This window comes from Buteo buteo, chromosome 1 (assembly GCF_964188355.1).
Source record: "Buteo buteo chromosome 1, bButBut1.hap1.1, whole genome shotgun sequence".
In the NCBI taxonomy this organism is placed as follows: Eukaryota; Metazoa; Chordata; class Aves; order Accipitriformes; family Accipitridae; genus Buteo; species Buteo buteo.
Genome location: NC_134171.1, coordinates 36,560,872 through 36,575,072, shown reverse-complemented (window position 1 = coordinate 36,575,072; position 14,201 = coordinate 36,560,872). Strand labels below are relative to the sequence as shown.

General features: G+C 47.2%; 1 protein-coding gene across 3 annotated transcripts in view; it reads right to left on the bottom strand.

Moving 5' to 3' along the window:
• Positions 1-11,620, bottom strand: part of ACSL1 (acyl-CoA synthetase long chain family member 1) — a 41,272-nt gene extending 29,652 nt beyond the window's left edge. For 2 of the 3 annotated variants that reach the window (XM_075027698.1, XM_075027716.1), the window contains exons 1-2: positions 7,043-7,122; positions 1,837-2,064 (exon numbers count right to left, since the gene is read on the bottom strand). In XM_075027698.1, the coding sequence (XP_074883799.1) occupies positions 1,837-2,031 (195 nt within the window). In that variant the 5' untranslated portion in view covers positions 2,032-2,064; positions 7,043-7,122. Of the gene's footprint in view, positions 1-1,836; positions 2,065-7,042; positions 7,123-11,479 lie in introns of those variants that run through there. The other variant, XM_075027707.1, reaches the window with a different exon arrangement.
• Positions 11,621-14,201: the final 2,581 nt, after the last annotated feature.

Sequence of the window (14,201 nt, the reverse complement as noted above, 5' to 3'; positions counted from 1 at the left end):
AAGAATGATTTCAATCACAGAATCCAGCAGTGACAAGGAATTTAGCTTGAAGAAGTAAAGGCAGGGAACTGAGACCACTGTCAAGAGTCTCAAGCAAATAAGCATTTGTCACTGGTTTTATGGTCAGCTAAGAGCCACTGTTTTACCATCTTCCAGTGCAAAGCCCCCGATCTGCTGAAGTCTGTACTGACTAGTGAGGCCCTCCACAGCTGGAAAGCTTTCACTGCTAGTTTATTCCAGCCACCAAAATGTGCTGCTCTACAAGACTCCACTCACTGTCTAAGTGGCTGCTGTCAGGATTGGGAAAGCTCACCAAGAGAAGATCTAACCTCTGGATCCTCACTCTACACGTGTTCCTTGAAAAGAGGTATTTTTTGCAATTATCACATTGCCAGGGCATATTTTTGTTTCCTCTCTGTGTGCTTCTAATAGCAGACAATTACTTGCTATAGTAACATGATGTGTCAGTAAGCTTACTGTATACCATACTGGGAAGAAGATTAGGAAATAAACAGTACCAGCTAAACTTTTGAATGGAAGGGTCAACTAACACTTCATTCCTCAATATCAGGAAACGTTGCAAAGAAAGCGCCTGATTTGAGGCTATGACAGGAGTTTGTCTTGCTAAAGTTCATGAAAGTTTACCTACTATAAATTTCAAACTGCTCTGCTACATTTGCTTACATCAGTTTGTAGTCACATTTACTCCTAAGCACAAGAAGTCATGTTAATTGTATTTGATACAGGACAACTAGATGCAGTCTATCCACACAGAACAATGTGCTGTAAAGGGAGACTTCAGTTGCAAGTATATATAACAAAAAAAAAAAATCTGTAGTGATAGCTTCTGACTATCAAGACTAATGCAAGAAACTACCAGCTTTACAATCCTATGTTTAAGTATCTCCCTTGAAGATCACAACCTTTCAAAGCTCTCTCCTTCCTTCAAAAGGAAGGAACACCTTGTCTACCCTGAAGAAATACAGAAGCACTCTTGAAAGAATGAAATAAGTGGTAAAATCTTGACTCTGTAGTGAACAGGGGAATTGATAACTGCTGTTCAGGAAAGCCCAGCCATGTAATCAGTTGTCTATATTTGCTTCTAAGCAACAGTTCCTCCCAGTCAGACTGTTTCTGTATTTGACTTCACTATTAAAAAGCACCACCTAACAGCAACTCTGTCTGCCTCTACAAAGCATAAGACAAAAGCTAAGCTAGTATATCCAGAGTATAGCAGGTGGTTGCTTTAATTTCAACTTACTCTATGGCTGGGGTCTCTTGGCAGGACTAACATATCTTTCCACAGATCATTTGAAGACAATTAGTACCCTCTTCATGCTTGTAACCCAATATAAAGTCTCATCTGTCAGCTATTATAAACTAAATATTATAACAGAAAAGTATTAGCCTCATCAGTATATATCAGCGTACATACTCTGACCCCAAGACCTAATTTAATAGGTCACCACCTAAACCTGTGGCCAGGAATTGAAAACTACACTGTGCCAATTCTAACATGCACAAATTTCCTGCCATCAGTCAGATCACAAGCTCAGTTTTCTCAGCACAAAGTCTTTTTCTCCCATGCTAGTTACTACCACTATGACCTCAACCCTCAAACAAGTTTTCAAATTCAGAAAGTCAAAAAACTGAATTCAAGCCATGTTTCAGAGAAAAAAAACAAAACAAAACAAAAACAAACCATGCCCTGAAATGTATTCCCCACACGCTTCAAGTTTAGAAAAACTCTTGCGTAAATCACTGTTTGGTCTCTTTCAATGCCACCTTTAGGCTTCAAAATTCAGCGAGCAACAGCATCCATAAAGTGCCACTTACCTCTACTTCCACAGACTGCATTGCTAAATCACATGGTGGTTTTAGTGCTTTTGGTCTTGTCGCATACCAGTAGGTTGTGAGAGCTGCGAAAGCACCAAAGCCCATCAGCGTGTTTGTTGGAAGGGTGCGCACATACTGTCTGACATCCCCAAGTTCTGGCATTCGTAGGTGTCTAAACAACTCATGTGCTTGCATTGCAGTTCAATGCGGTTGTCCTGATGCAGGAATCTGTTGATATGAAAGAAAAAAAAAAAAAAAATCACACACAAAGTTTTGAAATGCCCTTTTGATTCACTGTTGTTGTGGGAGAGTGATGCATGCTTTGTCCTACTGGCTTACCACTATCAAAATAATTTGATCTGCAACTAGGCAAGGCAATACCTTTAGACTTCTGTGCTGCAATTAAGTAAGCAAGCAATTACTGGTTCACACTCTAGACAGACAGGTGAGGCTGACAAGAGGCAATTTCTTCAGGGTTTTAATATTGCTTTTAACAGACACTGCATTTTAAAAAAAAAAAAAGGCAAAAGTTTTGTTAAGGACAGCATTTCACAAATGCAAAATAGTTAGTTGTAGAGTTGCTGTCCTGTAAGACTGTTTAAACAGTAAGTGTCAAACAGGAAAGAGGGGGGCGGGGCTGTAAGATGTTAACTTGCCTGCATTAACCTAACAGAGAGCATCCTAATCCCACAGTAGCATAGCAAGAGCAGGATGTTTCATCTCTTAAATTCAGTAAAATAAACTCTTTCTCTTTTCTACTCTCCCTTCAGTCATGCACAGAAAGCTCACTACAGCACGCTGCCTTCAAAGCCAATGTCCCCCCATAGCTCCTCTATGCTAGCAAGCTTCCTATTTCTCCCAGCAGCACGCCAGCAATTTATCTCTGGTCATGAGGCAGACTAAAGCGGCATCTAAGGCGGCCCGAGGCAGCAGCAGCAGCAGCACACAGCAATATAATCAAGCACAGGAAGCACATTGGATTTGTCACGTTCACACAGAAGGAAGAGCTGAAAGAGGCTGCTCCCCGCCAGCGCTCCCTGACACGGATACCCCACAGCAAGACCTAGCCGCAGGCGGGGAGCGGGGCGGGGGGGGGGGGGGGGAAAGCATTGCAGTCCGCTCCGCTGGTGCTCTCCTCTGCAGCCAAGGTCTCCCGGGACATTCGTCACATGCCAAACCCACCAGCTCCTGCCCACTAGGTGAGAGGTAAGCAGCAGGCAGCCGGCCTGCCCGGGGCCAATGGCAGCTCGCACCCAGTCACCCCACCGCCCGCTGAAGGGTGCCTGCCTGCCTGCCCTGCCTGCCCCTGCCCTGCCTGCCCCTGCCTGCCCCTGCCTGCCCCTGCCCCCGCCGGCCGGCAGCAGAGCTCACAGGCGCCCGTCACCGGCTCAGCCCCCCGCCACCCAGGGACGGCTGACAACGGCCCCTGCCAGGGTGGGGTGGGGGGAAGAAGCCACACTTCCCCGGCTCGCTCCAAGAGCCGAGACGCATTTACTCAGGTAATTTAGGTCCAGCCATTTCCTGCGGACAATAAAATCAAACAAAGGACCTAAAGAATGTCAAAACAGGCGTTTAAACAGCTAGAACGTACTGTGTAACAATACACCGCTGCAGGATGGCAGCGTAGGAGACGCTGAAATCCAAACAGGCAGAATTACATGCTTATTAGTTTTAAAACCAACCATACCAGGCTAAGATTTCATATTTCTACAGGAAAATCTCTAGTTTACAGTCTGCCCTTGAAACCTTTACTGCTGCAATCAGTTATTCAGCCAGGCAGCCCAAGAGTTGTCTAGTTCACAAAAAGTCTAACCAGTATTTGGACAAGGATTTGCTAGAGAGACCAAAAAAGCCATGAAGTTAGTTCAAAGGGCCCATGGTTTCTCAATATTAGCAGAAGGACAGGCTGAAGTAAGGTCACGGATGGGGGCACTGTCAGGATGGAATCAAGTTCCATCTCTGGAAGGGTCCGGGACCCATGGAGCACTCCCAGCCTGCAGGCACTGCCCTCTCCCTCGGCCCCCGCCCTTTTCTTACATGGCATAGCCTCAGGGTACAGGGCTGCATCACCTAGATATGCAGTGCATAATGCAGAAATGCCTTTTGGTTATTTGCATTGTGATACACAGCAGACTATACTCAAAATCCAGAACTATGATGGAAGGTAGAGAAGAACTGAATATATTAACAAGGAACTTCTTCATCTTCCATTGGCATAAAGAGATTTAAAAAATTAATTACTGACTTAATAGTTAGTATTACCATGCTGTTCCTTTTTATGCATCAAATCATGCTCATTAGCATTGCAGGCATGAAAGCTACCTCTTAAGTTTTAATATACACAGATGAACAGTAAGAATAAAAACCTCATTCCAACAAGGAAGCCTTGGCTTACTAGTTAATTTTGTGTACATCATAGACACAAAATTATGTAACTAGAAAAAGGGGGCTATAATGTACATAAGGGCTAAGAGCAAGCTTAGCTCTCTCCTCCTCAAGTCCCACAATAAGCACCTTTGACCTCTCTGCATTAGTCATGACGTGTCCCGCACACACACTATATGATTTAGGAATGCAATGTAATTAGAGAGTTACTCTTTCAAAAGGCTGTGGTGCCATTACAGTTAACAAGAACTGAAGTAAACATGATAATTTCATTCTCATGAGTCCCATTGTAGTCAAGGAGCTGCTATGATTTGAGCCTAGGTGAAGAGAAGAGATACACACTACTACTTTTCATTTCTTTGACCAGTTGTTTGTAGAACAGCCTGTAACATAAAACCTTTCTTGAGCAGTTATACTGCAAGTTATCAGTTATAATGAAACATTTTACTGCTTAGGTTTATATTGAGGGATGACATTTTTTTAATACACCTTCTGCCTCATCAGCACAAAAAACAAGGTTAGGACAGAGTTTTCTGCAATACTAAGCAATTCCTAGCTTTAACACTACCTGCTAAGTCATATTAACTCTTGTTTTCTGTATTTAAGACAAAGCCAGATGCAAGAAGGAGAATAAATTCATGTTCTTAACATATGCATCCAAATATGCCCCATCAAGAAAGGAGGCTTCACTGCCTCCCAGCCTTCTTTGATCCATCTCAGTATTTACTTAGCTTATGCTCCATTCACATCAGACATCCAGGGTCTTTACCATGACCAAGGAGAGCAGTTTAGAGCCTTTAGATTGAGGTACAAAGATCTTCCCAGTGGAGCTAGGATCTGTCTTTCACTTCTTTTCCTCAAGGAAGGACCCAGCTAAGTCTGCTCACTCAAGACGAGCAAAAAAGCCAAACTCAGGTCCTGCAGTTGTTTCTCATGCAGACAGGATCTGGATCACAAGGAACAGACTCAGAAACTCAGCCCCTGTGCAAGACAGGACATAGCAAATGATTGGAAGTCACAGCTGGAGACCCAAAGGAAGGAGATCCCGGATGAGGTAAGTACCAGTCTGTGATACTAAGGTTGCTACATGTAGCAAAAAACTTGAAGCAGCATGGGCAACGTTTGAGGTCAAAAGCACTTTTTCCTCAATGTAACCAGTAGACCTTTGTTTGCTTTTAAGTTTAGAAACAATACCAGATACAGGAAAGTGCTCTTAATAACAGGGCAAAACTGCTTCAGAGATAATTACCTGTACTGGCCACCTCCACAGGAACAGCGGTTCCCAAAATCTAGCCCATGAAAGTATCCCTCCGAACTCGTATCAATTCGATTAAGGAGTTCTGGACAGCTCAGACAAAGCCAGCTCTCTCTGCTCACACACACACACACCCCGCAGCACCCAAGACTCATTCTTTACAGCAGAGCCAGTATCTCAAGGCAACGACCCAAGTTGGCAGGACTCTGCCGTTCTTTGCTGCTCCTACTCTCGGCGTACAATGGGCTATTTACAGCGGGCAGCAGCCTGCCTATTGTCTATCCATAGCCAGACATCGTTCGAGTGCAATGGAAGAGAACACGAGAGCAGCCGTCAGCTTCTGTATTGCAAAGAAAACAACCCCAAGTAGCAATGGCCTCTCTTCCTCTCTATCCTCATATTTAGATAATGGCACACTAGCACTGCAGTGGCCTGCCTTAAAGGCAGGTCCACCACATTATGTAAAAGAAGTAGCTGTGTTATTTCCACAGACCCTTGCAGGCAGGAGAAAGCTACGAGACAAGTTGCCTATCTCTTATGAGCAATATGACACTAAGATGTTTTCACTATGATACGCTGGAACAGGGGATCAGCCACCCATATACCTTTGAGTTATCCTGATAGCTACTTGCCATTGCAGTTTGTTGTTTTCTTACTATTACAGGTTAAGCTGCACAGCTCCCACGAATCTCTTGTTTAAGTTAAGCCTTTCTCCACTCATCCTTTGAAAGAGCAAGTGCAGAATCATGTTATAGTTCCTTTATTGAGTATAAAAGAGGGTGCAACAAATAGCTTTGGCTATTAACAAGAGAAATCCTTTTGTCCGAATAAAATACATAATCCTAATCTCAGAGTGCATTTACAATCAGCTTAAATTTGAGTCAGTCCAACCTGTCCCAGATACATGCTCCCACAACCCTCTCTGTGCTGGCCAGGCAGTCATTTGTTGCGCAGTCACTCTGTGCCGGCCAGGCACTCATTTGTTGCGCAGTCACACTAGGGAGGTGAGCTGGCAAACACCATTTTCCTGGGTTAGTTCTGATGCTAGTTCTCAGCTAGATCAACTCTTGTCTGGATGAACAGATTGGCTCCCAGAAGGAAACAAGACAGCACAGCTGGGGAAAGGGATGGACTGTTGTAATACTACACCTTAAGCATGCATCTCCAAACACTGCATGCAACTCATCCCAGGATTTCCTCCCCCTGCCCTGCAGTCACAGCAGTAACTGGACGGAGGACTTGCAACCACCTGTGACAGAGCCAAACTGTAACCAGCAAGGAAACCACAACCACCCTCAAGATACAGCACGGGAGCATAGGTAATTGAGACCTGAAGGAGAATCCTCAGTTTAAGCTTTGTATAACATGAATATGACAGCAAGATGTCTCCTGCGGTGCAGCCTGTCATGTCATGCCATGCATGACGTGACAGTCTCTCCTTAGCCACAAAGGACTTTCCTGAACAAACCAAGTACTGTTGAACTGTCTAATCCACTACTCTGCCCTCCTCTTCCTCCACCTACACCCCCACACTCCCGACTGAAAAAACTTAATATCTCATCCTACCCAGAATCACCTGGATCACCCAGCCAGGCTTCAGAGCTATGAACCCTCCTTTCAAAGCAGGAACTGACAGATTGACTTTCCTGCAAAAGTAAAGAGGGAAGAAGTAAAAAGCTGTTAGTGAGGAACCCCTGCCATGCACAGAGAGGAACTAGCAGGTCTGGTCCTTAATATTCACCGCTAACCCCCCCTTCAGCCCCCCAGTCTGGCTCTGAACAACCACAGGGCATCATGCAGTGGGTTCATGTTGCCTCTGCAGGTTCAGTTTCTATTCCTGCATTTGGGACAAGGCAGGACCAGAGGGAAGCAGGCTACAAGCTGGATTCAGCCCCACTGGTTGGGCCATCGTGATTTACTTCATAAACTGCAAGTTAAGACTCTGGCTGCAACCTTTAAGGAGCAATACATCTGATACTGATGTGTCAAGGCTCTGTCCTCATCTACAAGGAAAGTCACAGCCCTGTCCTCAGCCATTTGGCTGCAGTCCTCTTGCAATCAAATGGAACAAAACCTGGATTCTTGCCTCTTAATGATGTCCAACAAGTAATCTGAGTGCACACCAATGAGGTCACTGGAGTTTATTCAAGTTCAGGAGCTGAGCCACATGACAAGAACCTGCTCAATGCCTTTTGTGCAATTACAGTCCTCCAGGAGCACTTGGTAACCCTGTATACAAAGGAAAACCAATACTTCCCACTAAAACCTTCAAGAGTGATCGATTTAAATTTCCTTTGATCCATGCCTATACACATGCAGTGTGTTACTATTCAGTCTTATCAGTTTCTCATCTTCAAAGACCACAGAAGACACTTACAAATATCTATTTTGCAGCCTGAATTACTATTCATTAGAATTGCATCCCTACAACTCTGATTTGCAAGTACATCATGGCACTACTTCGTTAATTTAAACTCAATCCAAATACAATTCAGAAGAAAATCACCCTACAGAAGCAAATTGCTACAAACCAGCAGCTTTCTTGTGGCATTAACAGCTTGAGTAGGTCATACCAACTTATTCATTCTACTCCTCACAGGAAAAGGCTACTATTCAGAAAGCCCAGTATGCAACATCAAGTTAACAGATGCTTCAAGTGCTCACCTGAGACTCTGCAAGAATGAGTTTCTTACTCATACTTCTGTCACCTGAAGTCTAGCAGAAGGCAACCTGGGTCTGGCACACTAAGCCACATTGCATCACACTAGATAGCGTTTACATTCAGAAGGTTGTTTTAAAAAAACATAACCCTTAACACTATGAGACTGTAAGTACTTACAAGAAGCAACTGGTTCACTGAGTGTCCTCCCAACACCAGCTTCACAAGCAAGTATGATGAGTCAAGCAAATTCTTGACCTCAGGTATTAAGGCATCCATGTATCTCCTCTGAGTCAGTGATAGTAAATATCTTCTATCTTTCCTAGGAAACTAATCCATCCTCACCAGGCTATTAATGCAGCCCAACTGCAGAGACCAAGTCTTCAAAACAAGGCACATACAGTATGAAACTAAAAAGCTTAAGAGTTCTGGGCTTAAGAACAATAATTCATTAATTCATACAAAAAGCCAGAAATCCTCTTCTGCAAACAGGACATCACGCACTTCTGCTATAAGCCTTAAACGGTCCAACTACAAAAACCAAAACAAACATTTTCCCTCTATATCTCTATAAAACCATGCAAGCTGTTTTCAGTCAGTTTTGGACAAACTACTTGTATTACTAAGATTCAAATCCTAACCAAAAATATTTTACTATTATATTTTACTCTCTGTACATGAGTAACTCCCAACATGAAAGGCAGCAAGAGAGAGCAGAAGCTTTGTGTTACCAAGTGTCCTTGTTTCAGGAGTCAGGCAGGATCTGCAGAAATGCAAGCCCCTCATCTGCAGCCAGGGTTCAGCCTACCGCCTGTAAAGGTCAATGCTGTACAGCAGTGCTACCTTGAGCCACAAGGCATTGTAAACTCTCACCCAAAGCCATTTAGCAATGAACAAACCGTCTTCCCTCTTATTTGTGAGGATTTCTGGGGAGTTACCACTGGTTATATTTAACATATTTTAATATTTAACATATCTGAACTTTTAATTTATCACAGCAGGGAAGTAGGATATGGCAGGCAGTCTATTCACAAGACTGCCAGAAGCCCAATTTACCAAGCAACGTATACCCTTGGGCCAGAATCTCTCTCCCCCTCTGCTGCACATTTGAAAAATTTTGTGCCATTAGCCTTTTTGAGTCTACCCATTTCAATCAACTGTATTACCAAGATTTAGAAAAACAAAACTCAAAAACCTACTACTATCTTCTATTGCTCACATTAGTCAAAGTGTTGTCTTCTTGGAAGGGAAAGAGAGAGAGAAGAAATGGTTTACTCTTCCCCACTGGAGAACAACACACCCAGGACAGAGAAGGTGTAACCCACCTCTAACTCCTCAAAAAAATCCCATGCAGCATTCATTTCTAGCAGAGCAATGAGGTAGGAGAAGCAGCTACAGAGACTTTACTCAAGAAACAGGACAGTCACTTACCCAGATAGCTATTTCAAAGTTGTCTTTCCTTCCATTTTGAATTACTGGTTTTGCTTTTTCCACCGATACCAACCTTGTACCGGCCCTTGAGGCAAAAGGCTACTTGTGGGTTTGCTTTTCAAGAACTGAAAACTTACTTTCAGCCTCATGTTGGCTGATTTGTAGTTGTAAAACAGCATCTACCAAATTTAGAAGCCACCTTTTAAATTCATTACAGTCATGCAGTCCTCAGAATAGGCTAAGGCCGTTTGCTCAAGACCTTGAATTGAGTACACTACGCACAACAGCTACTTGTAATTACAAGCTTTAGATGTCCCCCATCAGCCATCCTCGTATTCCAATACAAGCAAGCTAGATATCCTTGGTCTTTAAAGAATCAGGCAGTAACATTATGGTTCCACTAGGAACTTTGTATTTCATTTTTTGCATTATTAACACTGCTATTGTTGCAAGAGGAAAAGAAAGGTATTTTTCAGTAAACTCAATGCCTTCTTACACTCAGAATTTCTTGATCCAAGAAATCTGATCCAAATCTCTTGAGCTGAGATATCTCAGCTTGTGAGTTTGAGAGCACATTCCAAAGCAGAGGCAAATACAAATGCTCCTGAGCAGGCTCAGGAGACCGCATGGTTCCCTGTAAAGCACCATGGATGAAACAAATCTGTTAACACCACATGAAGCTCTGTGGTCCAGGTACAGATATAGAACCATGGGGTTTCAATAGCAGTTTCTTTAGATGTCACTCTTTCCTATCACAGGACTTGACCATCATATCTTGGACTCTAACCCAAGCCAGGCATATGTTTAGATGGATTGCTAGGTCCAAGAGGGTGTCTGTAATACCCCAGACAGCTCACAGACATGCCCTTTGGAAACTCAGGCGGCTTCAAGTGTTGCAATTCCTGTTCAACAGGAACGAGAAGTGTATGCATCCTAGAACAAAAGCATCGCTTAACCAGGCTAAATCGCTGCACTGTAGCACTGCAAGTCCTACCTAACAGCAGAGGGGAGGCCTGCAAAGTCAAAGTCACTCAATCTTCCATTTTAGGCCAGTTTGCCTCACACTACATTTCCATACGCGCTCTCAATTGCTTAAAAAAAAAAAAAAAGCTGCTTCAACTCCACGCTGCATTCAAAAAGCTGCTTCAAGTACACGCTGCACTGATGCCCGCAAGTACAGCCCACTTGAAGACAAAGTCCAGCGACCGAACGTGAAACCCCTCTGGTTAACACGCAGCACGGCGCTCCCCAGCCTGCTGCTACCTGCTGCTCGGCCGAGCGGCCGGCCGGCGCAGCGGGTTGCTTCGCCGGCAGCGGGGGCCGGCCGGGGCGACCACCCTGCGGCCCCAGTTGTTTACCCCGGGCCGGGCCGTGCCGTGCCGGGGGAGAGGGCAGCGCTGGAGCCGGAACAATGCCCTGCCAGCCGGGGCTGCCGCAGCGCCGGGGGGAGGCCGGAGACGGCCGGCTGCTGCGCCTTCCCGAGGGCTTTTGTGCCGAGGGGAAGCCAAGCCGGCTCCAGGGCACGCTGATCCCACCGCGGGGCGGAAGGGAGAACCCGCAGCCCCAGAGAGGCAGCCCGAGGGGAGCGGCGGCGGCACCGGGACCGCCCCCGCCGGCACCCGCCGCCCCTCGGCGCCAACCGCCCGGCCCCGCAGGTGACAGCGGCCGCGCAGGCCGCCCCAGCCCCGCGGCGAAGGGCCGGGCGGCGGCGGCGGCTCCGGCAGGCCCCGGCAGAGCCGGCCCGCCTCAGCGGCGGCCGGGCAGGTTGCGGCCGGCGCGTCCCTGACAGCCCCCGGCCCTGCGGCGGCGCCGCCCGCCCCTCAGCGCGGCCGGGCCGGGCCCCGCGGCCTCGCCCCTCGCCCCCGGGCGGCAGCAGCGGCGACACTCCCCCCCCGCCCCCGAACCCCGCTCACCTCCCGGCGGCGGCAGCAACAACGACCACGGCTGTGCGCGGCTCCCCCAGCGCCGCCCTATTTAAGCCCAGCACGGCGGGAGCGGCGTGTGCGTGTGTGCCGAGCCCGCCTCCTCCTCCTCCTCCGCCTCCGCCCGCCCGGCCTCCCGCCCGGCGGGCGCTAGGGCCGCGGCCGCCCCGCCGCCGCCGCGCCTCCCTCCCCGCCCCTGCCCACGGCCCGGCCCCGCCGGTCTCCCGGGGGGGGGGAGGTTCCCCTGGCCGCCGCCCGGGGCATCGCTCGGGTGTCTCGGGCTGCCGGTGGGCGGGTGCCGCAGGAATTCGTACAACCCGCCCGGTGGGAGCGGTGGGGACACAAACTGGAGGGAAGGGACGGCGGGGCGGGCTGAGCGGCGGCGGCGGGGCCGGGGGCAGCGCTCTGCACCTGGCGGCTCCGCGGCGGCAGCCGGCGAGGGGGGCTCCTCTCACGGCTCTGCGACGGGCATCTGCAAACGGAACAAACGGGCCAGGAGGGCGCAGGCTTCGGCACGGAAGCGTCGGCAGCGGCCGATGACCTTGTTGCAATGCGGGGAGTCATCTGTTCACCGCCGCTGAACTTTGTTGGGGCGGGGGGGCTGCGGGTTTGAGGTGCATCCCGGTAAAGCAGGGGCAGCTGGGGCCCTGTCAGCGACCTCTGGCAGTTCTCTTAACCGCTTTGGGTTTGGCCGGGTGCTTCATCAGCCCGTTCGACCTGTAAATCATCAACCTACATCTCAAAGTCCCACGGTGTTGCACACGCTGCGTTGCCGTAGTTTTCCTGTGTTTCGTGGGTATTAGTGGGGTTATTTTAAGGGGGGGAGGCTTAAGGCTATGCACACTCATGTATATATATATATACATATATATTAAATATTTTGTAAGTTATTGGAGGTACTTTTATTTTACATAAAGGCAACCCCTGTTTTCTGATGCTTCAGTTTATACTAGAGGACACCAGGCATAAGACTTCCTGCAAAACGGAGTTTTTAACAAAGGAACGAGCCTATATTCACTCCTTAGCAGAAAGGAGGAGGGCACTTGTGAAGCTGCTGGTAGTCCCCACTTAACTGCACTTGGGTTCACACCGTGAGGGGCTCAGAAATGCAAAATAAACTCCTTTCTCAAGAAAGGAAGCGGAAGCACATAATCCAGGAGTGCATCTGACTGACTGCAGCTGCTAATGGGCATGGAGTCCATAGCACCACTAAAGCTAGTTCCCAGTAAAGCCCCAGAGCACAGGCAGCATGGACGTCAGCTGCTCTGCCACGGTTGGGCTCTGCTGGTTTGTTCCTATTGCACCACACTTTGTGCTCATGTAGGCACAGCCAGACTCTGCCAAGTGATTTTTGCATTACAGCCAGGGTCTTGGATGAAGGAATCAAGTGATGTAGAAATACACCATCTCCGGCACTGTTGACTTCATCTTTTGTCCTGAACGCATCTAGGTTCCATTTGCCAACCACCAAAACTCATTATGATTTTATCTGCTGTGCTAATTAATCCTTCATTATCACATCTTTCTCCACATCTGGGCTTCTAAAGGCCAGAAACCACATGTTTTAGCCCTCTCAGAGAAACTTCAGTCAACTGATTTTCTCTTGTGTATCACTGGAAAGAGGGTTTCTAAAAAGTCTTTCTCTCTCGTACAGACCTTTTCATGAATCCTGTCAACATGAAATTGCAGAAGTCCCAACTATGCAATATTTAAATAGGCATCTCACTAATGCCACTAATGTATCACCTCTCTACTCCTACTTGATACTCACCAGATTATGCATCCAGGGACAACATGAAATGAAATTGGCTTTTTTCCAGCTGATCAGGGAAGAGAGGCACCCAGTCTCAACCAAACTATGTAGGAAAACATACATAGACAGCAGGGAAGTAGGACCTGTACATAAACAAAATCTACAAGGACAATATTGGACTGTCATACACAGGGGAGCTGAGGAACCTGGGGCTCCTGTGGATCAGCAGGGGCTAGGGCCCTTTAGCGACTATAGACACATTTTTAATTATATTTGAGATGCCACCAACTCTTTTTATCGGCAAACAGGGCATACAGGCTCTCAACCCATTTCACTAGGGAAATCTGCTCTGCTTAAGTACCTCAGATAAACCAAATAAGTAAATAAAGAGATCCAAAAGGAGATTCTGGCTTTCTTGTTTAAAGACAATTCCCTATATTCCAGTCTGTGCCCATTGCCTCATGTCCTTTCACTGGGCATCATTGAGAAGGGTTTGCTTCCATCTTCATCCCCCCCCAAAATAGGTACTTGTACATACCAACAGGTTCCCCCATGCCCCCAAGCTTTCCCTTCTTGAGGCTGAACAATCCCGGCTTGCTCAGCCTTGCCTCAAGTGACAAAAGCTCCAGTCCTTTTACCATATCCATGGCCCTTCACCGGACTCCCTCCAGTATGTCCATGTCTCTTTTGTACTGGGGAGCCCAGACTGGACAGAGCTCTCCAGGTGTGGCCTCACCAGTGCTTGAGTAGAGGGGAAGGATCTCTGCTCGACTTCCTGCACATGGGGATGGACCACTGTTGATCTTGGAGAAGGTGATCCTTGAAAAATCAACCAGTTCTCTTGGACCTCTCTTCTCTCCAGGACCATTACGCTAACAGGGCAATTATCCTGTAAATAGATTACCCAAAACAGAGGATTTCCGCTTCAGCGATGTCTGCATATTATAGAATTTTCAGCAC